The 25,180-nt window shown below is 43.4% G+C and overlaps 1 protein-coding gene and 1 non-coding gene across 2 annotated transcripts; one reads left to right on the top strand and one right to left on the bottom strand.

Annotated features, from left to right (window-relative positions):
* The first annotated feature begins 2,035 nt into the window (after positions 1-2,035).
* TRNAG-CCC lies at positions 2,036-2,108 on the top strand. Its single transcript has one exon. It is a non-coding gene; the product is annotated as a tRNA-Gly (tRNA).
* Positions 2,109-4,248: 2,140 nt separating this feature from the next.
* On the bottom strand, positions 4,249-23,640 carry RBM34 (RNA binding motif protein 34). The gene is made up of 11 exons (XM_027530741.1): positions 23,500-23,640; positions 23,217-23,391; positions 22,871-23,007; positions 17,948-18,179; positions 16,366-16,425; positions 12,687-12,730; positions 10,226-10,309; positions 10,017-10,080; positions 7,767-7,806; positions 7,423-7,541; positions 4,249-4,591 (listed from the first exon to the last, which is right to left on the bottom strand). The coding sequence occupies exons 1-11, from the start codon at positions 23,550-23,552 to the stop codon at positions 4,313-4,315; spliced, it is 1,287 nt and encodes a 428-aa protein (XP_027386542.1). The 5' UTR covers positions 23,553-23,640; the 3' UTR covers positions 4,249-4,312.
* Positions 23,641-25,180: the final 1,540 nt, after the last annotated feature.

Here is a 25,180-nt window from a genome sequence, read left to right on the forward strand (position 1 = left end):
AGTGGGTTGCCATTTTCTTCTCCAGGAGATCTTCCCGACCCAGGGATTGAACCCGGATCTCCCGCATTGTAGGCAGACGCTTTACAGTCTGTGTCGCCATGACCTCCATAGGGAAGCCCAGTGAAGGCTCTGGACACCGAAGCATGTGCACTTCCGAGGTTGGCAGTACTCTGTCTACTTAGGAATCAATGTGCCATGTGCACAGAGGGTGAGGTGTTCTGTCTTCTGTGAGGTGTTCAGGGAGGCAACAACAGAAGCTTTGAATTTGGGACTCTCCCGTACCATTCCCTTGTGCGTGCTTCTCTTTCCCTTTGGCTGGTTTTGGTTTGTTCTTTTTTGGCTGCACTGCAAGGCTTGTGAAATCTTAGTTCCCTGACCAAAGGTTGAACTCTGGACTTCAGCAGTGGAAGTGCTGAGTCCTAACCACTGGACTACCAGGGAATTCCCTGGATGCATTTTATTTATATCCTTTTGCTGTAATAAAACTGTAATCATAACATGTTCTTGAGTTCTGTGATTCCTTATGGTGAACCTGAGAGGTAGTAGGAACCTCCAAAATACTAGCTGGCTGGTCAGAAGAGTGGCCTGGAGACACATCTCCCCCCATATTTGTGACTGGTGTATTCTCATACAGCAATCTTGTCATACAGCAATACTGTCCCCATAACACGAAGTCTGGCTTGACTCTAGGGTAGATGGTGTCAAGTTATTGTAGGGTACTTATGGAAACATTTAGCTGACATTTCTAACCTAGTCCAAGAGCTTGGGAAAGCCCTTTTGCTTGAGTGATAATGAATCTGTGCATGTGTGCGCGCTAAGTCACTTCGGTCATGTCTGACTCTGTGACCATATGAACCTTCCAGGCTCCTCTGTCTATGGGATTCTCCAGGCAAAGAGAGAGTACTGGACTGAGCTGCCATGCCCTCCTCCAGGGGATCTTCTGAACCCAGGGATCGAACCTGAGTCTCTTATGCCTCTTGCATTGGCAGGCTGTTTTTTTACCACTTGCGCCACCTGGGAACCTGAGATCCTGTAAGACTGGAAATTTGATCAAAGGTACATGTCTATTGCCCGGACTGGGGTGAGATGTGAAGGTGCATATATATCACAGCAAAGCAGATGACTGATATCAGGGGATTGCACACAACAGAAAAAAAGCTTTTCCTTATATCATGCACACATACAGATTCTTCCTAGCCTTAACAGTGCACCTCTATCAGTTGATAGAGGTATGTCCTGAGCCACAGGTGGAACAGAAGACTTGTAAGGCCACACAGATGACCTGAGGCCTAGAACTTGACCCGGGGCAATCTGAGACTATGTGTCTGTTACCTTATGGCACTAAGGAAAGAACATGCTGTTCCTTCTGTTGTGCATTGCAGAACGCCATGTAAGTGGGAGGTGATTGCTATAAGATAAACCAAGCAACCTGCTGATACAAAGAACAGTTAGTGCAACTCCTGTGCCTCGGAATCTCTCAACCACTCTACGGTTATTCACTTGTAAACCATCTATAAGCATAGACTCCTCAAACAGAAACAGACTGTAAATCCCTGAGGCATGTTGCTTGTAAGTGGTATTGTTACTGGGCTGTGGACTGACAGTGGATCATCACCAGCGTTGTAAACAGAATGAAAAGTATCAGAGGGCAACATGGGTAGTAAGGACTGGTATGGTCATGTGAGACTTGTGTGTCAGATAAATATACCTATGTCTGTACTGATCACTGAAAAATTAAAGACTATCACAGATCATAGTCAAAAAAGTGGGAAACCACTGATCTAGTCCAAGCCCCTTATTTTCCCAGTCAAGATATTTAGATAAAGAGGTAGAGGTTTGTCCAAGGTCATGCATATACAGCCAGAGAACTGGGTCAAGGATCAGATGTCCCTACACCCTAGTCCAGGGCTCCTTACATGAAAACCTAAAGACCAACACTCTGTGTTAAGGACACTAAAATTATATAAATTTATATACTCTAAAAAGCATATACAAAAGCATATATATATATACACTTATGAGAAACAAGCGAACTTCCCTGATGGTCCAGTGGCTAAGACTCTGCACTCCCAATGCAGGGAGCCCAGGTTCAACCCCTGGTCAGGAAACTAGATCCCACAAGCCACAACTAAGACCTGGCACCATCAAATATATAAATATTGAAAACCAAGGTTCAAAGTGCCATAGAAGATCCTAAGCATAAAACATCCAGTCTTTGGATACATGAAAATGGAGCTCTTTCTGCTTTCTACAGAGCTACGTTTTAAAGACCTATTTAGGTTTTACTTGTGCAATGCCTGAAAGACAACATTTTCAAAATGAGTAATAACTCACTGTCCGCCAAATCCCTTACCCACCTGTAAGGAATCAGTTGCATGTATCACAGATGAGCCTGCCTCAGATCAGCGCCCCTGGCTCACGCCCACTCCTCCCTCCAGGTCACAGCTTCAGCTTGCTAAGTCTTGTGAGCAGGGACACCAGCTATTATGTCATAAGGGTAAATCTCAACGGAATGCAATGCTATTCTTTCCCCTGGTTGAACTTTACACTTTGTGACTTCAGTACCATACGTTTTCAGAAAATTGTTTCCATGACTTTTTTAAACTTATTTTTTGGCCTGCATGCCACACTGTGTGGCGTGTAGTCTTGGTTCCCTGACCAGGGGTCAAAACCTGCGCCCCCAGCATTGGAAGGTGGTCTTAACCCCTGGACCTCTGGTTTTTGTTGTTTTTTAGTCACTCTGTAGCACACCAGGCTCCTCTGTCCTCCACCATCTCCCAGAGTTTGCTCAGATTCATGTCCACTGAGTCAGTGATGCTGTCTAACCATCTCATCCTCTGCCACCCTCTTCTCCTCTTGCCTTCTATCTTTCCCAGCATCTGAGTCTTTTCCAGTGAGTCAGCTCTTCACATCAGATGGCTTCCAGTTCAGAAAGTGAAAAGTTAAAGTGTTACTCGCTCAGTCATGTCTGACTCTGCAATCCCAAGGACTGTAGCCCACCAGGCTCCTCTGCCCTGGGATTCTCCAGGCAAGAATACAGGAATGGGTAGCCATTCCCCTCTCCAGGGGATCTTCCCTACCCAGGGATCAAAACCAGATCTCCTTACTGCAGGCAGATTCTTTACCTTGCCACCGAGGAAGTCCAACAGTCCTTAAAAATAGTTTCATTCTATTGGGTGACCTTAAGTATCACAAGTTTTCCTGGGAGAATATTCTTCAAATTAAGAACCCACCTGCCAATGCAGGGGACACAGGTTTGATCCCTGCTCCAGGAGGATTGCATGTGTTGTGGGGCAACTAATCCCCTGTGCCACAACTGCTGAGTCCATGCGCCCTTTAGCCTGCGCACCACAACCCACTTGCTGCAACTAGAGAAAAGACCAGGACTCGGTGCAGCCAAAAATATATAAATAAAATTTTAAAAAAAATTGAAAAGTAAAAATCTGCCTTATAGCAGATTTACCAAGGACTGCAATAACCAATCTAATCACCAATTAAGAAAGCAGACCTACATTTGATATAAAATTCCTGTTATTAGGTTGATGAAATAAAATTAAAACCTAGAACTCCACTTATCATAAGTACAAAAGAAAGAAAGAAAAATGACTAGCTATCATATACCAGCCCTCAAAACTTTACTTCTTAGGGATTATCATTTGACCTCAGATCAATCAGTATTTCCACTTTTATTTAGATATTTTGTCTAGGTACAATAAATATTAAGGTTGTTTCATTTTTCTTTAAATTTACTCACTTTTAAATTTAGTCTCATCCCAAGTAATTCTTTGGACGGAAGAGCCTGGTGGGCTGCAGTCCATGGGGTCGCTACAAGTCAGACAAGACTGAGCGACTTCCCTTTCACTTTTCACTTTCATGCATTGGAGAAGGAAATGGCAACCCACGCCAGTCTTCTTGCCTGGAGAATCCCAGGGATGGGGGAGCCTGGTGGGCTGCCGTCTATGGGGTCGCACAGAGTCAGACACGACTGAAGCTACTTAGTAACAATAGCAACAAGTAATTCTTAAAAATGACAGGTATATTTGCAACATATGGTAAAATAATACATAACCACTAAAATTCTAAATGTTCACCCTACACTTAAAATCATCTCTCATACAATCAGCAGTATTACATGATGACTGAACTGCCGACATCTTAAAACAGTTGCTTCAAAGGTAGTATTACAACATGAATAACTGAAAAAGTGTCCAAGTTTCACATATATAAAAAATTCTGAAACTCAGTACATGAATTTATCACAATTTTATTACCAGTAGTCAGTGAGGGGGAAAAAAAAAAAAGCTTCAGGTTGTTACTTCTGCTTTTTCTGTGTCTTAGTTCGTCTACTTTTCTTCTGTCCTTTCTTTTTCTTCTTCATGAGAACAGCTTTTTCTCCAATAAACAAACCTTTAGAATTCTGTGCACTTTTCGAAGCAAAGTTAAGTCCCTGCTTAGGTTTACTGACATTCTTCAAACTAAGATTTGAATTTTGTTTTAACTTTTCTTTATGGACAGAACGCATGACTCTGAGTTTTCTTCCCATCAGTTCAGAATTATTTAATTTCAGAGCAAGATGAACAGCATCTGTATTCTGTAATAAAAATCAATATATTAAATTTTACAGAAACTCTTCTGCAAAGAATCTAGCAAAATTACAACTTTTATGGATTAGAATAATTTTCAAGCTTGTGATTCAGAAACCCCTGTCGGGAATTCCCTGGCAGTTCAGTGGTTAGAATTCTGTGTTTCCACTGCAGGGGGCACAGGTTCCATCCCTTGTTGGGAAACAAAGATCCCACCAGTCTCGGTGTGGCCAAAGAAAGAAAAAGTAGAAACCCCGCTCACTTCCACAGGTAGGCAAGTCCAAGCCGCAGTGTTTCAGCAGCGGTGCTTGCGGTTTTAATCATGCACCCTCATGCACTTCTCCCCAGGAAGCACTTAGGCTGTCTTGTCAAATGACCAGGTAAGCCCACAATCAAAGAGGCTTCATTTTTTCTCAATGTAAAATGAACTTTCAACTAAGGAGATGAATCCTAGGTGGCCTTTTAAACCAATGAAGCTCCTCCTCACGAGCCTCTTCCTACAAAGCCCCAGCTGTACTGGTTGACGTGAGAACAGAGAACTCTACTACAATCCTCGAGATGTCAGACTAGATGCCTTCAGGGTGCCATTTAAACCCAAATACGGTTACTCTTTTATTCTAACTCAGTGTTAACAACTCTAAATATTCATGACGTGTTTGTTATAGGGGTTTACAAACTTATCAGCAGTCAGAAGACAGAGAGCAGAGAGACAGTGAGATTGTTACACCACAGTCATGGATGGAAGCATAAGAATGTGAGTCCCTTCCTTCAAACCCATCTGGCCCTACATACGAAGAGCCTTAAAAACAGTCACATGTCTTGATCTGGTTAGTGATGACCCACTGGGGAACTTTCCTAAAGAAGTAATCCAAAAATGGAGGCAAACATGTGAAGGAAAAAACAATCACTCCAATTTCATTATTATAGGGAAAAAGAGAAAACAGTACACGTGTGACACTTGGGAAACACTAGGGAAAAGACAGTATAAATTATGTTACATGCCTCAATGGAGCATACTTACACAACAGAGAACATAAAGGCAGGTTACAGAACCTTATGTTCACAACATTAAGTATGACCACAAAAGGGCAGAGATAAAAACCGAGAGGACATATATGAAGGGGTGATTGTAGAGGGAAGAAAAACTTGAGTGCCTTTGGGTTGTTCGTGTAATTTTAGACACAAGATGCTAGTTAATATTTAGCGAACTAAATATAAATTGTGTAACAAAAACTAAAATTTTCTTCTAGCTGAGTGAAGAGTCCATTTTCTCCTTTTCCAGTAGGTAGAGATTTGGAGATTCAGTACCTTTAATGTTGTTGTTCAGTCACTAAGTTGTGTGTGACTCTTGGAGACCCTATGAACTGTAGCCCACCTGGCTCCTCTGTCCATGGGATTTCCCAGGCAAAATACTAGAGTGGGTTGCCATTTCCTTCTCCAGGGGATTTTCCCCAACCCAGGGATCGAACCTGCACCTCCTGCACAGGCAGGCAGATTCTTTCCTGCTGAGCCACCAGGGAAGCCCAATACTTTTAAAAGCCAGCATCTAAAACATTATTTAATGAAACAACTGACAAAGGATTAATTTCCAAAATATACAATACAGCTCATGAAGTGCAATACCAGAAAAACAACCCAATCAAAAAGTAAGCAGAAGACCTAGCACACATTTCTCCAAAGACATACAGATGGCTAATAAAAGCATGAAAAGATGCTCAACATTGCTCACTATTAGAGAAATGCAAATCAAACTACAATGAGCTATCACCTCAACTGGTCAGAATGGTCATCATCAAAAAATCTACAAACAATAAATGTTGGACAGGGTGTGGAGAAACAGCAACCTTTTTGCATTGTTGGTGGGAATGTAAATTGATGCAGCCGCTATGGAGAACGATCCGGAGATTCCTTGAAAAACTAGGAATAAACCTACCATTTGATCCAACAATCCCACCACTGGGCATAAACCCTGAGGAAACCATAACTGAAAAAGACGCGTGTACCCTAATGTTCACTGCAGCACTATTTACAATAGCTAGGACAGGGAAGCAACCTAGATGTCCATCGACAGATGAATGGATAAAGGAGCTGTGGTACATACACACAGTGGAATATTACTCAGCCATAGAAAGAAAGCCATCTGAGTCGGTTTTAATGAGGTGGATTAAAATAGAGTCTATTATACAGGGTAAAGTAAGTCAGAAAGAGAAAAAGAGTATATTAATGCATATATATGGAATCTAGAAAGACAGTACTGATGAACCTATTTGCAGGGCAGCAGTGGAGATGCAGACACAGAGAACAGAGTTACGGACAGTGGGGGAAAGACAGGGCCTGAACTGACAGAGTAACATGGAAACATATTAACATATGTAAAATAGCCAGCCAGTGGGAATTCGTTATATGACGCAGGGAGCACAAACTTGGTGCTCTGTGAAAACCTAAAGGGGTGGGATGGGGTGGGAGGTGGGAATGAAGTTCAGGAAGGAGGGGACATATACACCTATGGCTGATTCATGTTGATGAATGGCAGAAACCAACAGAATACTGTAAAGCAATTATCCTCCAATTAAGAATAAATAAGAAAGATACAAAAGTCAAAATGAATGAATAAATAAAACATTATTTCATGACATTAATATGGAGAAACAACCAGGACATCTCATGGTTAGACGCATAATAGAGCACAGTAGGAACAGTGCTCTATTATGGCAAGTTATGAATTTACTCAAGGTACAATTTGAGGGTGACAGCGAGAGTTATGGCTGAATGATGGGACAGCAGGGACAGCCTCCCCCAACACACTTCAAGGACGGTGACGCCACATTAATCTCCATACCTCAAAGAGCACATAGCCAAAGCCTCTGCCGACTCCAGTAACTTGATCCCGCACAATCCTCACGGCCACAACGTTCCCACAGGCCAAAAAGTGCTTCTCAACTGCAGATTCTTCGACTTCTAAAAACAGGTTCAACCAAAGGGGAAGTGAGGACTTGGAATAGCCTCAGGACGTTAAGAGATGTTTAATTATACATCAAGGTAAGCACAGCCTCGCAGTAATTAGTCAAGTTACACTTCACATTTTGCAAAGTTAGTCTTAAAGCAAAACACTGAGTGACCACTCAGGTGATATCTGCATTACTTCAATGACAAACAGATAGCTTTTTATTTAAACGAACTTACTGTATGGGAGATTTCCCACAAATACGGATCTCTTGTCCCTCTGAAACACAAAATAAAAAAATCACCAAAGAGAAAACAGAAGTCACAATGAAGTCCACTCTTTCCCTCACCGCACATGTCTGATGGGGCTCCATCTCCTGATTCCCCTGCCTATCAGGCCCCTGTTGGATTTGGCTTCTGCCATCTTTCCCGCAGGAGTATGAGCCCCAGAGTGAGGAACTTCTGTTCACAGCTGGCACTGACAACATGGCAGTGCTCAAGGAAAGCCTGCTCCTTTGGAGGTGGGCACACTTTTTCTATAAAGGGCCAGAAAGCAAGTATTTTAGGCTTTGTGGGCCATGCAGTCTCTGCTGTACCCCTTGCCTCTGCTGTTAAAGCAAAATAACATGAAATTAATGGGCTTCCCAGGTGGATCAGTAGTAAAGAATCCACCTGCCAATGCAAGAGACTTGGGTTTGATTCCTGGGTCAGAAAGATCCCCTGGAGGAGGAAATGGCAACTCACTCATGTTCTTGCCTGAAGAATCCCATGACAGAGGAGCTGGCGGGCTACAGTCCATGGGGTTGCAAAGAGTCGGACATGGCTGAGCACGTAATGGGTATGGTTCTGGAGCAATAAAACTTTATTCACAAAAATGGGGAGCAAACATTGGGCCCTCAGGCCAGTTCACTCTTTTGTGTCACGTCCACCATCAAAGCCAGGACAGTCAGCCAGGTCTTGGTCATTTCTCATCTAGCTGCCCTGACGCCGATAGTAACACATTCTGTCTCTGCAGTGAGTTCTTACCAACTCATGCTTCATTCATTTCAAGAGACCCCAAGGAAAAGCTTCTGAACAAAACCCAGATTCCTCGACATGGCAGGCCAGGGTCATCATGACTGCCCTCCACATATTTCTCCAACAGCAACTCTGACTGTGGCCTGTCCTCACTCTACCCACTAATAACTGTATCAAGCTCTTGGAACCCCCACAAAGGATTAGGTTTTGGTCCCACCGTTCACAGTGTTCAAAATTTTTTTGCCCATACAACACTGATAGGACACCTGTTCTCCAGGAAACCCTCCTTTGTCCCTTCTTGCTGGCAACCTCCCACACTGAGTGGCCCAATCCTGAGCTGACGTTTATGACAATTTATCATAAAACAGTGCCATGGTCAGCCCATCTGCTCACCTTTACGTTGTGAACTTCTAGACAACTGAGACTGTGTCTCAGCACTAACATCTGACACAGAGCAGGGACTAAACACTATTAATGAGCAATGTAACTCGAGACCTTAGTCTATAAATAGGGTGCTGGCTCCAATGCTCTTTAATATTCCTTTCAGCCACACTCTCTAGGATTATTGGATCTGATGTAGGAGTGGGAACCACTTTCTTTTTTTTTTTTAATTAATTAATTTATTTTAATTGGAGGCTAACTACTTTACAATACTGTAGTGGTTTTGCCATACACTGGCATGGATCAGCCACGGGTGCACATGTGTTCCCCATCCTGAATCCCCCTCCCACTTCCCTCCCCATCCCATCCCTCTGAGTCCTCCCAGTGCACCAGCCCCGAGCACCCTATCTCATGCATTGAACCTGGACTGGCGATCCATTTCACATATGGTAATATACATGTTTCAATGCTATTCTCTCAAATCATCCCACCCTCGCCTTCTTCCCCCGAATCCAGAAGTCTGGGGAACCACTTTCTTGAAGCTAATGCTGACTTGGACTTCCCTGGTAGTCCAATGGTTAAGACTATGCTTCCAATGTAGGGAGCGCAGGTTCAATCCCTGGTTTGGGGAACTAAGATCCTACAGGCCGCATGGCACAACCAAAAAGAAAATAAAAGTCAAAAGCTAGAGGCTTCCCAGGTGGTTTAGTGGTAAATAATCCACCTGCCAATGCAGGAGACATGGGTTCAATCCCTGGCTTGAGAAGATCCCCTGGAGAAGTGGCAACCCAGTCCAGGATTCTTGCCTGGGAAATCCCATGGACAGAGGAGCCTGGCGGACTACAGTCCCTGGGGTTACAAAGAGGTAGACATGACTGAAGTGACTGAGCACAAGCAAGGATGAGCAATGCTGACTTAAGCCCTCGCCTGCCCCAGGCGCCCAGGCTGAGACCACAGAGGGCAGAGGCGGCTTCCTCTAATTCCCTCATGCTCCCGGCTAATCCAACTCTTCTCCCAGCACAAGCTCAGAAGAAAATGTTCTTCTCTACACTACTGCAGCGAAATTCTTCAGACAGTGCAAACCCTACTTACGGAGGAGGTCTCAGTTGCAAGATCCACTCTAACACGAAATCCTTCTGCAAATTGGGCCCCATTTCTGTTATAAATATGAAGGGAAAATGGCTGTTAAAAACAGGCACTGAACTACTGGGGTATTTAATCTGAAGTGAACCCAAAGAATAAAGACAGCATGGACTCATACGTAGAATAGTTCTGTTCAAACATCAAAGAGATGAAATTACCTTTCCAGTGCTTTTGTAGCAGCACTCTCATCCTTAAACACAACATAAGCATTAATATTTTTCTGATCGGGATGAATTTTACGCCTACATAAAAAAAAAAAAAAAGTGTAAAATTTGCTAATCCCAAAGTCACTAAAATAAATACAGCTCGTTTTACACTCTCATTCAACACCTATGACAAGAATTTCTGGGAGGATTTTCATAAATTCTTTTCATAAACATTTAGTAACAACCCCCAAAATAACACACAACATGTACAGATAGTGGTGAAACACGCGACCTCCGCCCTCTTCCCAGTCATCACAGTGGGCAAGCAGAAGACTGCCCCAGGCGACCCCACCACATGACCAACGGTCCCCTTAGCTGCACCTCTGTATCTCACACACACATAAACGGGAAAAACAACTTGCTTTTTTCTTTTTACTGTAAAATAAAAACTACACAAACCTGTAAACGTGCACAGCTAGGAAATTATTAACAGGGTAGTACCCAAATAGCAAAGCACTCCAGTATTCTTGCCTGGAGAATCCCATGGACAGAGGAGGCTGGCAGGCTATAGTCCATGGGGGTTGCAGAGTTGGACACGACTGAAGCAACGTGGCACTTAGCACCCTTGTAGCCTGTCCGTGGCCCCAACAACTGCAGCCCCTCCGCTCCTTCAAAGGCAACCACCACTCCCACCTTTATAGGAACTACTTCCCTGCATGTCTATGTGGTTTTACCACTGAGGTGTCTACCCCGAGACATACTTGGGTCTTGTTCAGTTTTCCACTTGAAAAGTCTTCAGAATCCTGTTTAATCTGATTCCCCATTTATCTATCTTATAGTTTGACCTAAAGAATTTCCCTGGAAAAAACTGGCCAGCCAACAGCAATCATGAGGCACCTCTGATTTGAAGATGCATTCTGGCAGAGGAAGGAGAGATCAAATTGCCAACATCCACTGGATCATCAAAAAGCAGGAGAGTTCCAGAAAAACATCTATTTCTGCTTTACTGAATGTGCCAAAGCCTTTGACTGTGTGGATCACAATAAACTGTGGAAAATTCTGAAAGAGATGGGAATACCAGAACACCTGACCTGCCTCTTGAGAAACCTATATGCAGGTCAGGAAGCAACAGTTAGAACTGGACATGGAACAACAGACTGGTTCCAAATAGGAAAAGGAGTACGTCAAGACTATATATTGTCACCCTGCTTATTTAACCTCTGTGCAGAGTATATCATGAGAAATGCTGGGCTGGAAGAAGCACAAGCTGGAATCAAGATTGCCGGGAGAAATATCAATAACCTCAGATATGCAGATGACACCACCCTTATGGCAGAAAGTGAAGAGGAACTAAAGAGCCTCTTGATGAAAGTGAAAGAGGAGAGTGAAAAACTTGGCTTAAAGCTCAACATTCAGAAAACTAAGATCATAGCATCTGGTCCCATCACTTCATGGGAAATAGATGGGGAAACAGTGGAAACAGTGTCAGACTTTATTTTTGGGGGCTCCAAAATCACTGCAGATGGTGACTGCAGCCATGAAATTAAAAGACGCTTACTCCTTGGAAGGAAAGTTATGATCAACCTAGATAGCATATTCAAAAGCAGAGACGTTACTTTGCCCACAAAGGTCCATCTGGTCAAGGCTATGGTTTTTCCAGTGGTCATGTGGATGTGAGAGTTGGACTGTGAAGAAAGCTGAGCGCCGAAGAATTGATGCTTTTGAACTGTGGTGATGGAGAAGACTCGTGAGAGTCCCTTGGACTGCAAGGAGATCCAACCAGTCCATTCTGAAGGAGATCAGCCCTGGGATTTCTTTGGAAGGAATGATGCTAAAGCTGAAACTCCAGTACTTTGGCCACCTCATGTGAAGAGCTGACTCATTGGAAAAGACTCTGATGCTGGGAGGGATTGGGGGCAGGAGGAGAAGGGGACGACAGAAGATGAGATGGCTGGATGGCATCACTGACTGGATGGACGTGAGTTTGAGTGAACTCCGGGAGTTGGTGATGGACAGGGAGGCCTGGCATGCTGTGATTCATGGGGTCGCAAAGAGTCGGACACGACTGAACGAGTGAACTAAAATGAACTGAACTTTGAGCTTAAAAATGTTAAGGTAAAGGAGATGTGTGCCTTAGAACTGATGAAATGTGATACTTGTGATTTATAATAGAATATTTAGATGCAAAACTTTCTTATTCTCTTCACCCAGTATGTCTGATTAAACATCTCTGAAATTTCTCATTTCTCGTGGCACATTTTAAGTCATTCTGCAATTCTTTCTGTGACTCTACAGCTTACATTGAGGCTTGAAGACAAACTCCTGACAAATTTATGTTATTATAGACATCAGAAACAATAAACCATGATGGTTCATCCAAATATACACATTTGTGAGGTTAAGAAATTATCTCATTTTTCACCAAAATGGAAGAGAATTTACAAGTACTCCCTTTCTCTAATTATAAACTTACTTTATTGCTGCCAACTTTTTGGACAAAGTTCCCTCTGCTGGAATCTTTAAGAGAAAAAAAAAAAGTATTACAGGAAAGTCATCATTTGACATTATTTCAAAATAATTATAATTAATCGAATTATAAATACCTAACTCTGATATGGAATAAAAATGAAGGAAATACTGAACCAGAAACAACTGTCCTAGTGCCGTATGAATGGGGCCTTGTGGCTGAGGACAAACATTCCCAGCGACAGTGCCGCATTCAGATTTCACAGGCAGCGACTCTCCAACTAGGCAGGAATAACAGATGACTCGAAGGGGTTGCTGGCATATGAGGAGACGATGTTGTTGAAGACACATGTGAAGAGTGTTAAGGAAAACTGTTTTATAAAATGGGCATGGAAAAAAGGGACACTTCTAAGTTGACATTTTATTGAATATGCTGCTGCTGCTGCTGCTGCTAAGTCACTTCAGTGGTGTCTGACTCTGTGCGACCCCATAGACGGCAGCCCACCAGGCTCCCCCGTCCCTGGGATTCTCCAGGCAAGAACACTGGAGTGGGTTGCCATTTCCTTCTCCAATGCATGAAAGTGAAAAGTGAAAGTGAAGTTGCTCAGTCGTGTCTGACTCTCCGAGAACTCATGGAGTGCAGCCTACCAGGCTCCTCCACCCATGGGATTTTCCAGGCAGAAGTACTGGAGTGGGGTGCCATTGCCTTCTCCGATTGAATATGCTATCTTCACTCATATCTCTCTGAGTTTATATATGCCAACTGGCAAAAACAAAACCCTTCAGTATCTGTCCTCGGACAAACAATGGAATCTCCCTTTTTTCAGGATCATGCTGTTTTCAGTCATATACAGTACCTAAGAGTGATGGGAACGGGTAGGGAAAACTTTATGGAGAAGGTGGAAATTCAAGTCAACAATGGTGACTAACAGCAATGTGCCAAATACCGCCAGGTACTGTGAACAGGAAGGTCAAAAGATGCAAATTGCCAAGTTCACAGTCCAGGGGTATCTGTAAACACCAATCTCATTTAGGGCAGTCACTATACACCTCCTCTGGAAAACCTGTCTTTTAGTCATTTGATAGTTTACATAGTAAAAGTAAGAAACTGAACTACTACTTCTTAGTCTGCCTTGCTCAAGCTAACAAATGATAAAGCTCTCAGAATATACACAGAAAAATAGTCCAAGACATGCAAAACGCCCACACGAATAATCAACATGTGAATGCCAGGCATCAAAATTCGTCCCCTAGGTGCTTTCTAGGCGCTCTCAAGGACCTGTGCCCTGCTACTAAAGATGAGAATGAATAGATATAGCATAAGACGATAAATTACAAAAAGGATTCAGAGGAAGAAAAATACCACTTGATGTTACAAAGCATCAAAAAGCCTTGAATAAGTGACATCTTAAGTGCCTTCTGTAAAATACATATTATCTTGATGAGCAAAATGAGAGTTTAAGGATTCCCAGAATATACAGTGAAATACTACTCAGCCATAAAAAAGAAGGAAATCTTGCCATTTGCGACACCATAGATACATGCTGAGGGTATGCTAAGGGAAATAAAGACCAATACCCTATGATGTCACTTATTCATGCATCTAAAAACCAAAACAGGGAATTCCCTGGTAGTCCAGTGGTTAGCAACTCCGTGCTCTCACTGCCAAGGGCCCAGATTTGATCCCTGGTTGGGAAACTAAAATCCTACAAGCCTCACAATGTGACCAGATAAAAAAACAAAATAAAACTCAAGAGATACAGAGAACAGATTGGTGGTGACCCAGAGAGAAGGGGGTGGAGAGTGGGCAAAACGAGTGAAGGGGCTCAAGTGCACAGTGACGGATGCTGACTAGACCCATGGCGGTGACCATGCTGTAGTGTGAACAAACACTGGACTGTTACACTGAACGCCTGAAATTAATATAATGTTACATACCAATTTTACCTAAGTTAAAAAAACAAAGAACTGAGCAAAAGGATGTGGGTGGGAAGGCCCACGTGTTGATCTGCTAGAAGCGCAGCGCCCAGGCTGCAGGACAGTCACGTGTGGAAGAGCGCAGGGCCCCAGGGCCGCCCTGCACAGACCGTCAGGATGTCGGGAAGAACAGCTAGAAAAATGACAAGATTTTAGGCACCTCCATACATATTTGATGTGAACCGGTGTAGGTGCTGGTGACCCAGCGGGCAGCTGGGCTCAGTCTGGTGGCACAGAGGAGCAACATCACAATGTCCCAGCCGCCTCCTAAGGACTACAGTGAGGTGCCGGCCGCCAGAGGGCGGACGGCAGGGTCACCTGATGCACCAGTAATCCATGGATACGAAGAATCAGGGCTGGCTCCTCAAGGAGAACACCAAGCCAAGGCAGGGGTGTGTGTAATGTTCATGGGAAGGGAGGTGGAGGAGAGAGATTTTGGGTTAGGAGCTCCAGGAAGAAGTGCTTTAGGAAGATTAAGTAGACAGAGGTGTGTTGGCTACATGTGAGGCAGACAAAGCAGGAACTGTAACAGGCCTTTGCAACTATTTTGGCCAGAAGTGAGAACTTAGGTGGGACAATGCAAAAAGAAAGGAATGACTCATCTTCAGAAGAAACCACAGTTGAAAACCAGGCAGGGATGACAAGCAACAGGCTGGATGGGCTAAAGAGTCCAAGGCTGGCAGTCTGAGCGGTACTAAAGAACAGGTAATCAGTAGATGGCATAGGATAGGGTTGTGGATCGATACAGGTAAGGTGAGCACAGAGGGGCTGGCAGGACAACCCTGTGGATGTGTCAGGCAAGGATCTGATATGAGGAAGCAGGACTCAAGAAGGGCTGACAGAAGACACATGTGATAAACGGAAGAATCTAAAACCGTGATAGTAATTATGGAGACTGTGCCAAAACCTTAAGGTCTACTTTTAGAGAAGTGGGCAGTTTTGCCTGCTGGGGACGTTTGGCAATTGGTTGTTACGACTTGGGTGGGAAGGATGCTACCGGCACCTAGTGGACAGAGGCCAGGGATGCTGCATTACAAAGGTCAGTGTCCAACAACACACAATTACCCAGCATCAAATGTCAATGGTCTCACGGTTGAGAAACCCCATTTTAGAGAGTCACGTTGAGAAAGAGCAGTTTGAAACGAGGAATAAACATTTCTTATATTCTAATACATATTAATTGTATTTTAAAAAATCTATGAATGATGCTTCTTCATGCTCCAAGGAACATGGCTGTAACTGGTCTACAGAGCACTCAGTTGGTGAAATCAGATACCATTTGCTTCCATACAGTTTTAACATTAAACCGATTAAACATACTTTATCCTTCTATGTCAGAGCATAAGCACTGCTCTCCAGAGTCAAGCAAACCCTCCATATGAACAGCTGTGATTCCAGAAATGCTACTCAATAGGTTGAACATCTCCACCTGTTCAACTGACTCACAAACAAAAGTCACAGATTCACCCTCCAAAATATACTTAGGAAGGATATCATTTTACTATGTGAACTCATTAAATTACCTAACCAAGTCCAGGGGTCAGTAATAGACAGCAGGTGTGACTCTGCTTTGGCGCTACATTTGAGCCTGTTGGTTTTAAAGGTTAAAGTCAAGGGCTCCTTCATCTCACTAAAACCAACACATGAAAACGTCTGATTTACATGCAATACATTTTCAGATGATGTACTTTCAAGGAAGGAAAACATACCAGAGAACGAAATCGTACAGATTCTATCTGTCCATACTCTTTAAAAAATGACTTCAGCTTCTAAAAAAGAGAAAAAAAAAAGATACATATATTTTAGTCCATTTTAAGAACATCAAGTAAGTACCACAAAACAGAATTAAGTAAAATGGTTGGATAATCTTTTCCTGCCACGTTTCAAGAATATTTCAGGAAAAGTAAGTAACTATTCAGTTAGAAGACAAAAGTTTTTAAGTAACTATTCAGTTAGAAGACAAAAGTTTTTACTGAAACTTAGGTAAAAAAAAAAAAACAACACACAATTCATGTTACTATCCCTGAAATACACATTTCTGCCTTTCAATCTCTCAAAATCTTTTACTACATGTAAACTAGTACTATATGCTCCATAGATTCTGTCATCTTTTCACACTGGCTTATTTAAACCAGAAATGGATTTTAAGGATGCTTATGTCACTATGGGAAATTTCCCAATTGTCTGGAACCGAGACCATCAGATTCAAGAAAAATCTTTGGGTGAATTATATACATTATGCTTATGACTGGCTCAGGATGTGATGAATGTGTATATTTGACAGCTCACACAATAATGTCTATAAGCAACTTGAATTCAAAAATAACTTATTAAACATGTAAAGCTCCACAAACACTCCCCTCCCTTGAGCCCTTATAATCTAACATGAAGATAAGTAACCAAACCAAAACTATCCTACTACGGAAAATGGCTTATCTTCTACAAAATAATCACCCATCAAAAGCTAGGAGACAAAAGGTCAAAGGGGAAAGGGAAAACCCAGAAAGTAAGCTTCTTGTACTGTTTTAAGAAAGTGGAACTGAAATTGTTCCTTAAAAGATAAGCAGGATTTTGACCCAAGGGATTGCCATCAGGGTGACTATCACATGAACACACAGAAAGAAAAGGGCGTGTCTTGGTTGATCGAACTCCAGGTAATGGAGGGAACTTAGGGAGGAGGGATTCATTTTCATGACAAATATTTATCAAGCCTCTACTACACATCAGGCACTGTTTCAAGTGCTAGTGACAGAGACGTGAAGAAGAAAAATACACATCCCTGCACACACCGTGCTGCTGTTCTCGTGGCATGTAACAGAAGAGAAAGCTGGAGGAAAAAACCAGAGAAGACCACTGCGACAGTTCAGATAAGATTTGCAAAAGCCCGAATTAGAGCAGAGACTCTGGGAATGGAAGGGAGCAGGTGGATGCTGGAATGAATCTATCAAATGATTTATATAGTCATTTATAATGAAATTATGTATTAATTATGTACTTATTCAATAAAGTGATATCAATGGCCTTCCTGGGCAGCTCAGACGGTAAAGAACCTGCCTGCAATGTGGGAGACTTGGGTCAATCCCTGGATTGAGAAGATTCCCTGGAGGAGGAAATGGCAACCCTCTCCAGTATTCTTGCCTGGAAAATTCCACAGACAGAGGAACCTGGTGGACTGCAGCCCATGGGTTTGCAAAGTCGGACATGACTGAGCAACTAACACACAAACACAAAAACAAAATTATGAATTAGTAATTTCTCTGCATGTTTATAATACACAGACTATACACTCACCTTCTTATTACAGGTGACAGGCAAATTCCCAACAAACACAGTTCTCTCATTCTTTAATCTCTCTTCTTCTTGGTTGATTTGAATTTTCTTTCTTTGATTTACAACTGTCTCTTCTACATCATCAAGTAATTCTTTATCTGCAACTGTAACACCAGGTTGAGAATTTTTCCTTTTCTGCCCTTGTTTCTGGTGAATTTCTTCTTCTAAATCAGCACTTGCTAAAGCATCTTCCCTTTTTAAGCCAAAAAAAAAAAAAAGAGGGCATGGAAGTCAGGTCTAGCATTTGGCAAAGCACAGATTAGGAATGCTTCCCACCTCCTGGCTTTCCTATAAACTTACCATTCATAATCTACATTTAAATAGCATTATCAAAATGTGACTCATATCTTTAGGAAACTCAAGAATTAGCAAAAGGTCAATTTCTGAAGATAGTTTAAAACTGCCAACTAATTAAGCAACAAAAGTTCACTCAAACAAAAGCTGGTTCACTTGAAGTTCTTGGGGATTTAGTTTACCTGCTGCTGCTGCTGCGTTGCTTCAGTCGTGTCCGACTCTGTGCGACCCCATAGACGGCAGCCCACCAGGCTCCCCCGTCCCTGGGATTCTCCAGGCAAGAACACTGGAGTGGGTTGCCATTTCCTTCTCCCGTGCATGAAAGTGAAAAGTGAAAGTGAAGTCGCTCAGTTGTGTCCGACTCTTAGCGACCCCATGGACTGTAGCCTACCAGGCTCCTCCATCCATGGGATTTTCCAGGCAAGAGTACTGGAGTGGGATGCCATTGCCTTCTCCAAGTTTACCTTCTACCAGTGCCTAATTTTATTCTCTGCTCTAGAATTCTAGAGTTACTGCAGCACTCCCAGGGGCTCTATTAAGGTTAACAGACCAGCAAAGTATTTAACTTTGTAAAACCAATCTGACTAACAGAAGAGACCAGATTTCCTACTGCAATATTTAAAGGACTGCTTATCAAAATTATTGGCTTGGCCAAAAAGGTCATTTGGGTCTTTCCATAAGATGGTATAGAAAAACCTGAATGAACTTTTTGGCCAACCCAATAAATTCTGCCAGTATTGTAAAGTATCAGTGCACTTGGATAAGCACACCAGTCCAGAAAGAGAACTGGACCAGGAACTTAGGAGTGAGAGGGGAGAAGGAGTAGTAGGCATCATCAAACTCATTCATTCATTCGCTCAATAAATATTTACTACTCAGTTCTAGCCTCTGAGGATACAAAGATAAGCAGACCATTAAAAGCTTTTAACAGTCTAGTCTCTGAGGAGACAGGCAAGCTTCACCATAAAATAGTAACATGTATAATACCTGGTGTAGAAACATAAAAGAAACAAGAGACATTCTCAGAGGAGGAAAGGCAGTATACAGCATGTGGTCAGTCCTCAGTGAATGATGACCATTATCATCCCTCCACTAGACCACAATTTCCACTAAGGAGAGGGTATATGCCTAGTTTTCCCATTTACTATGGCATTTAAAGTACCTAGCAGGAGTGAGATGAAATGAGACGCAACAGTAAGGTAGGAACCAGATCAAGAAGGACCATGCCTGTTATGCAAAAGTGCTTAGATTTTATCCCACAGAAGACAAGGAGCTCGTGAAGACCCTGAAGGTGCCTGAAAAAGGTCATTTAGCAGCAGCTGCTGTTCAGTCACTCAGTCGTGTCGACTCTTTGGGACCCCATGGACTGCAGCATGCCAGGAGGTCTCCCTGTCCTTTACTGTCTCCTGGAGTTTGCTTAAATTCATGTGCACTGAGTCAGTGATGCCATCTGAACATCTCATTCTCTGTCGTGCCCTTCTCCTCCTGCCTTCAATCTTTCCCAGCATCAGGGTCTTTTCCAATGAATCGGTTCTTTTCATCAGGTAACCAAAGTATTGGAGCTTCAGCGTCAGTCCTTCCAATGAACACCCAGGACTGATTTCCTTTAGGATGGACTGTTTGGATCTCCTTGCAGTCCAAGGGACTCTCAAGAGTCTCTTCCAGCACCATAGTTTGAAAGCATCAATTCTTCAGCACACAGCCTTCTCTATGGTCCAACTCTCACATCTGCACATGACTACTGGAAACACCATAGCTTTGACTAAAGCAGAGCAAAGTGATGTCTGATTTTTAATACGCTATCTACATTTATCATAACTTTTCTTCCAAGGGGCAGTCGTCTTTTAATTTCATGGCTGCAGTCATGTCTGCAGTGATTTTGAAGCCCAAGAAAAAAAAGTCTGTCACTGGTTCCACTTTCCCCCATCTATTTGCCATGAAGTGATGGGACCAGATACCACGATCTTGGTTTTTTGAATACTAAGGTTTAAGTGAGCTTTTTCACTCTGCTCTTTCACCCTCATCAAGAGGCTCTTTAGTTCCTCTTCACTTTCTGCCATTTGAGTGGTATCTGCATATCTGAGGTTGCATATTCTGCATATTTCTCCCAACAGTCTTGCTTCCAGCTTGTGATTCATTCAGCCTGGCATTTCACATTATGGGCAGCAGAGCAGAAGATAGTTATGAATGCGGCAAGGCTGGGTAAGGGAGACCAGTAAAGAGACAGTTACAACTGCAGGCATCTCAGAAGACAACAAACTCACCAGAGCAAGAGAGGTGGTGGAAAGGGAAATCACATTATAAGAGATAATTAAAAGACAGCATCATTAGGACTTGAGAAACGTAGGGAAAAGAAGAGTCTAAGATGACTCCCAAGTCACAGGCTCAGGCAACTGGAAGGCTGATGGCACCACTCGTGCAGAGGAACAGGTATGATGAGTATAATGAGATCAGTTTGAAACATCCTGAATTTGATGTGTATATGAATAAGCCGATGGGCAGCAGAGCATTGCATGATAGGACACTGCCAAAGAATTGATGCTTTGGAACTGTGGTGCTGGAGAAGACTCTTGAGAGTCCCTTGGATTGCAAGGATCCAGTCCATCCTAAAGGAAATCAACTCTGAATATTCATTGAAAGGGCTGATGCTGAGGCTGAAGCTCCAACATACTGGCCATCTGATGCAAAGAGCCGACTCACTGGAAAAGACCCTGGTGCTTGGAAAGAGTGAGGGCAGGAGGGGATGACAGAGGACGAGATGATGGATGGCATCAACAACTCAATGAACATGAATTTGAGCAAACTCTGGAAGATGGTGAAAGACAGGGAAGCCGGCGTGCTGTAGTCCGCGAGGCTGCAAAATGTCTGACACGACTGAGCAACTGAACAACAAGAACAATCAACAGGCTGACAAACAGATATACAGGCTTACAGATCAAGCAACAGAGATCAGGGGATTACCCTGATGGTCCAGTGGGCTTCCCTCATGGTTCACACAGTAAAAAATCTGCTCTCAATGTGGGAGACCTGGGTTCGATCCCTGGGCTGGGAAGATCCCTTGGAGAAGGAAATGGCAACCCACTCCAGTATTCTCGCCTGGAAAATCCCACGGACAGAGGAGCCTGGAGGATTACAGTCCACGCAGTCACGAGAAGTTGGACACGTCTGAGCAACTAACACTTTCACTCTCACCAGTGGCTAAGATTCTGCGCTCCCAAGGCAGGGGGCCCGTTTTCCATCCCTGGTCAGGGAATTTTATCCCACGTGCTGCAACTGAAAGATCCCTCGTGTCACAACTAAGACCTGGCACAGGCGAATAAATCTGTGTTTTAGAAAGAGACAGTGAGATCAGAATGCTAGAGCCACACAGACTGGGAGACTGCCCAGATTGATGGGTATAAAAAAGAATTATGAGATGACCAAGAACAGAATCCTGAGCGAAATGAACATTTAAGGAACAGTCAGAAGGAAAGGTGCCTGAGACAACAGTGAGAAGGAACAGACAGAGAACTGGAAACTCAGAAGAGGTTGACACCAAAGAATGCAATAGCTTCAAGAAGAATGGCAACCACATGACATGTAAAAGAGAGGGCTACAGTTAGAGGCAGTGCTCCCTATTAAATGTGGCACCTAGGTCAGAACGGCTTCCCTGAGCACTGTTTCAGAAGTATGGTCAGATCAAATAAAAAATTAACAACCAGAGTGCCAGTGTGTGGAAGGGAAGATAGATCAAGAAAAGGAAGAGAGAGCAAGTGGAGATTTCTTTTTCTAAAAGCTCAATGATGAAAGAAAGATTTGGGGGTCACATATGCCTGTGGACAGTTGGATTTCTTTAAGATGAGAATCTTTAAGACAATCTTGAGTGGACAGATCAAAGATACAGGAAAAAAGCAGAAATGGATATAGGTATCTGATGGCATAACCTCTGAGAAGACAGAAGAGGTACGTGATATATAAACAGTACAGGTGACTGCAGTAATCTTGGACAGGGAGTAAGACACCCTTCTCTGAAAGCGGAAGAAACTAAAACGTGATAGCTGCAATCAGGAGGAGGAGGAAAGGAAGCAATTCACAACTGTTAGCAATTCATGACTCTCAGAATAGCTAACAAGACCACCTGCCAACAGAGAACAGAGATATAAAGAGCGTGAAGAGAGTGGTCTAGAGACTGAGGAAAGTTAACTAGAAACGTATAGTGTTTAAAAAATAAACTGTTTAAAAAAAAATTGAGCTAATGGAGGAATCTGATCTCTGAATAAGTTTTAGAAAACCAAACTCATCTTTTATATACACGAAGTAATATTTATAGATGAAATCTAAGTCTTAGGTTTGCTTCCAAACAATGAGGAAGATATGAACAGGATAAAGATGAAACAAGCTTTGCCAAGTATTAATTACTGCTGATGCTGGGTACATGGGGTTCCTTACTCTTTTCAATTTTTGAATATGTATGGGACTTAACATAATAAAAAATTTTTAAAGAGAACTATCAAGTGAGAAAAAAAACTAAAATGAATATTACCAGTGTAAGAATCTCAATTTCGTTACCATCTGATTTCTTTCCCATCAACTTAAAAGAATTTTACCAACCTGTTTGCCAACTTCTTCTCTGCATCAGAAAGTTTCTTCTTCACTTTCATTTTTTTGGCAGGTTCTTGCAAAAGTGGCCTTTGGATTTGGGGTGAACTTTCTTCCTCCTCATCTCGTTTCCTTTTTTTGATGGCTTCCTTTTAAAAGTTTAAAGTTATGTTTGAGACCTCATCACTTACTAGTCTTTCAAAGTAGCATCTTTTCTCTCTCACTGGTATATCCAGTAATGAAAGGTTACTGAAAATTGATCCTATCTGCCCCAGTTTACAAAGCATCCCCTGCAAGGTAGGTTGCTTGTTTTAAAGTTGTTTTAATGGGCCACTCGTAGTAGAACGCAATGACTTACTTTAGGCACAGGCACGTACACGGGTTGAAGCTGAGGGTTCACAGAGCCGAAGAGGGAAGCCAGTCGACCGGTACTACCCCTGGAGGGTTGCTTGCCGCGGAATAAACTATTGGCGACTTGTCCCACCTCATAGTCTCCTTCCAGATTCCCACAAGCGCCGTCGTCCGGGTTCTGTCTAGACACGGACGCCAGAGACTCAACGACATGATTCTACGCACCACCCCTCGCGTCCCAAGCTCCCGAACGCATTCCCGCCCAGGCAGACAAGCCACGAGCCACTCACCCCTCCTGCGCACTCTGCTTTTTCTCACGTTTGTTCTTCCCTTCCAGGGCCATTCTTCACCTAAAAGCCTCCCAGCCCGCAGCAACAGCACGTGAACCCGCACTTCCGGGTCTCGGCCGCTCGGCTCTCGGAGCCACGCCCCTTCCGCCCCAGGAGTCTCTGTGGACGCGCTAAGGGTGGAGACAGCGGGCGAAGGGGCGGAGATAGCGGATGAGGGCGGACACAGCGAGCCTGCCGGTCGAAGCCAGACTTTCGAATCGGTTCGCACTTAACTCTCTTTGGATGAAACCGAGTCTTCTTCCGTGAATAGTTCAGGTCTGAAGTAGGAATAAGAATCAGCCGCTGTGAGTGGGCTACGAATCCAAGCAGAGGTAAAACACGTACGAGAATCTCTGCGTTGTCCAAGACAGAGGAGGTGTGTCGGGAAATGAGGTTACAAAGATGTAGGTCACACTGTATTAACAAATGATGAATCGGTGTGAAGGATACATGGGGCTCCTTAGTGCTGCTCTTGCAACTTTTCTGAAATCTGACATAATTTCAAAGTAAAATTGAGAAGAAATTGTGGTAGACCACAGCTCTAACCTGGGCTTCCCTTGTGGCTCAGACGGTAAAGAATCTGCCTGCAACGCTGGAGACCTCGGTTCGATCCCTGGGTTGAGAAGATCCCCTGGAGGAGGGCGTGGCTACCCACTCCAGTACTCTTGCCATGGACAGAGGGAGCCTGGCGGGCTACAGTCCATGGGGTCTCAAGAGTCGGACAGGACTAAGCGACTAAGCAGAGCACACGCACAACTCTAACCTGCTCTGCGCTATTACACCACAAAAAGGAGAACCTTGGCTCTCAAAGCCTGAAGAATCCCCATGGACAGAGAAACCTGGCGGGTTACATTCCTTGGGGTCGCAGTTCAGTTCAGCCGCTTGGTCGTGTCCGACTCTTTGGGGTCGCAGAGTCGGACACAACTGCGCCACCAAGCACACTGCATTGGCTCTCAAAGCTAATGCGATTTTCTCAACCTACTCAGCGTGCGTGGTAAGTCGCTTCAGTCGTGTCCGACTCTGCCATCCTATGGACTGTAACCCGCCAGGCTTCTCTGTCCATGGGATTATCCAGGCCAGAATATTGCCAGGAGTTGCCATGCCCTCCTCCAAGGGATCTTCCCTACCCAGGGGTCGAACACACGTCTTTAAGTCAGCTGTATAGGCAAGTGAGTTCTTTTACCACTAGCGCCACCTGGGAAGCCCCCACCTCCAAAGCCTGCTTTTTCCCATCACCTAGTTATTTCATAACCTGTCATTCCTTATTTTTGTTATGCCTTTCTCCACTATTATCCTCCTCTTTACCCCTCATTGTCACCAGCAAAATTGTACCCATCCTTCAAGGCCCAACTCACTTGGTAAAATTCCCTGCCATTTACAATAGAGATGAAATAGTGTCTCTAGATACAAATTGGTCTCTTATTCATCCTGTATTCTGTATCCCCACTCACCACACCTAGTGAGTATGTGGTAAACGGACTTTGAAGTAATAAAAGATAAATATTAGATTATCATTAGTCATTGACTCAGTAGTTTGGGTGATGAAAGCAAGTGACCTTGAATCGTTGGGGACAGACTTGCTATTTTTGGAGAGCTGCTTAACAAGTCACTGGGAATGTATGACCTTTTTTATAGTCCACAT

This window comes from Bos indicus x Bos taurus, chromosome 28 (genome assembly GCF_003369695.1).
Source record: "Bos indicus x Bos taurus breed Angus x Brahman F1 hybrid chromosome 28, Bos_hybrid_MaternalHap_v2.0, whole genome shotgun sequence".
Taxonomy (NCBI): Eukaryota; Metazoa; Chordata; class Mammalia; order Artiodactyla; family Bovidae; genus Bos; species Bos indicus x Bos taurus.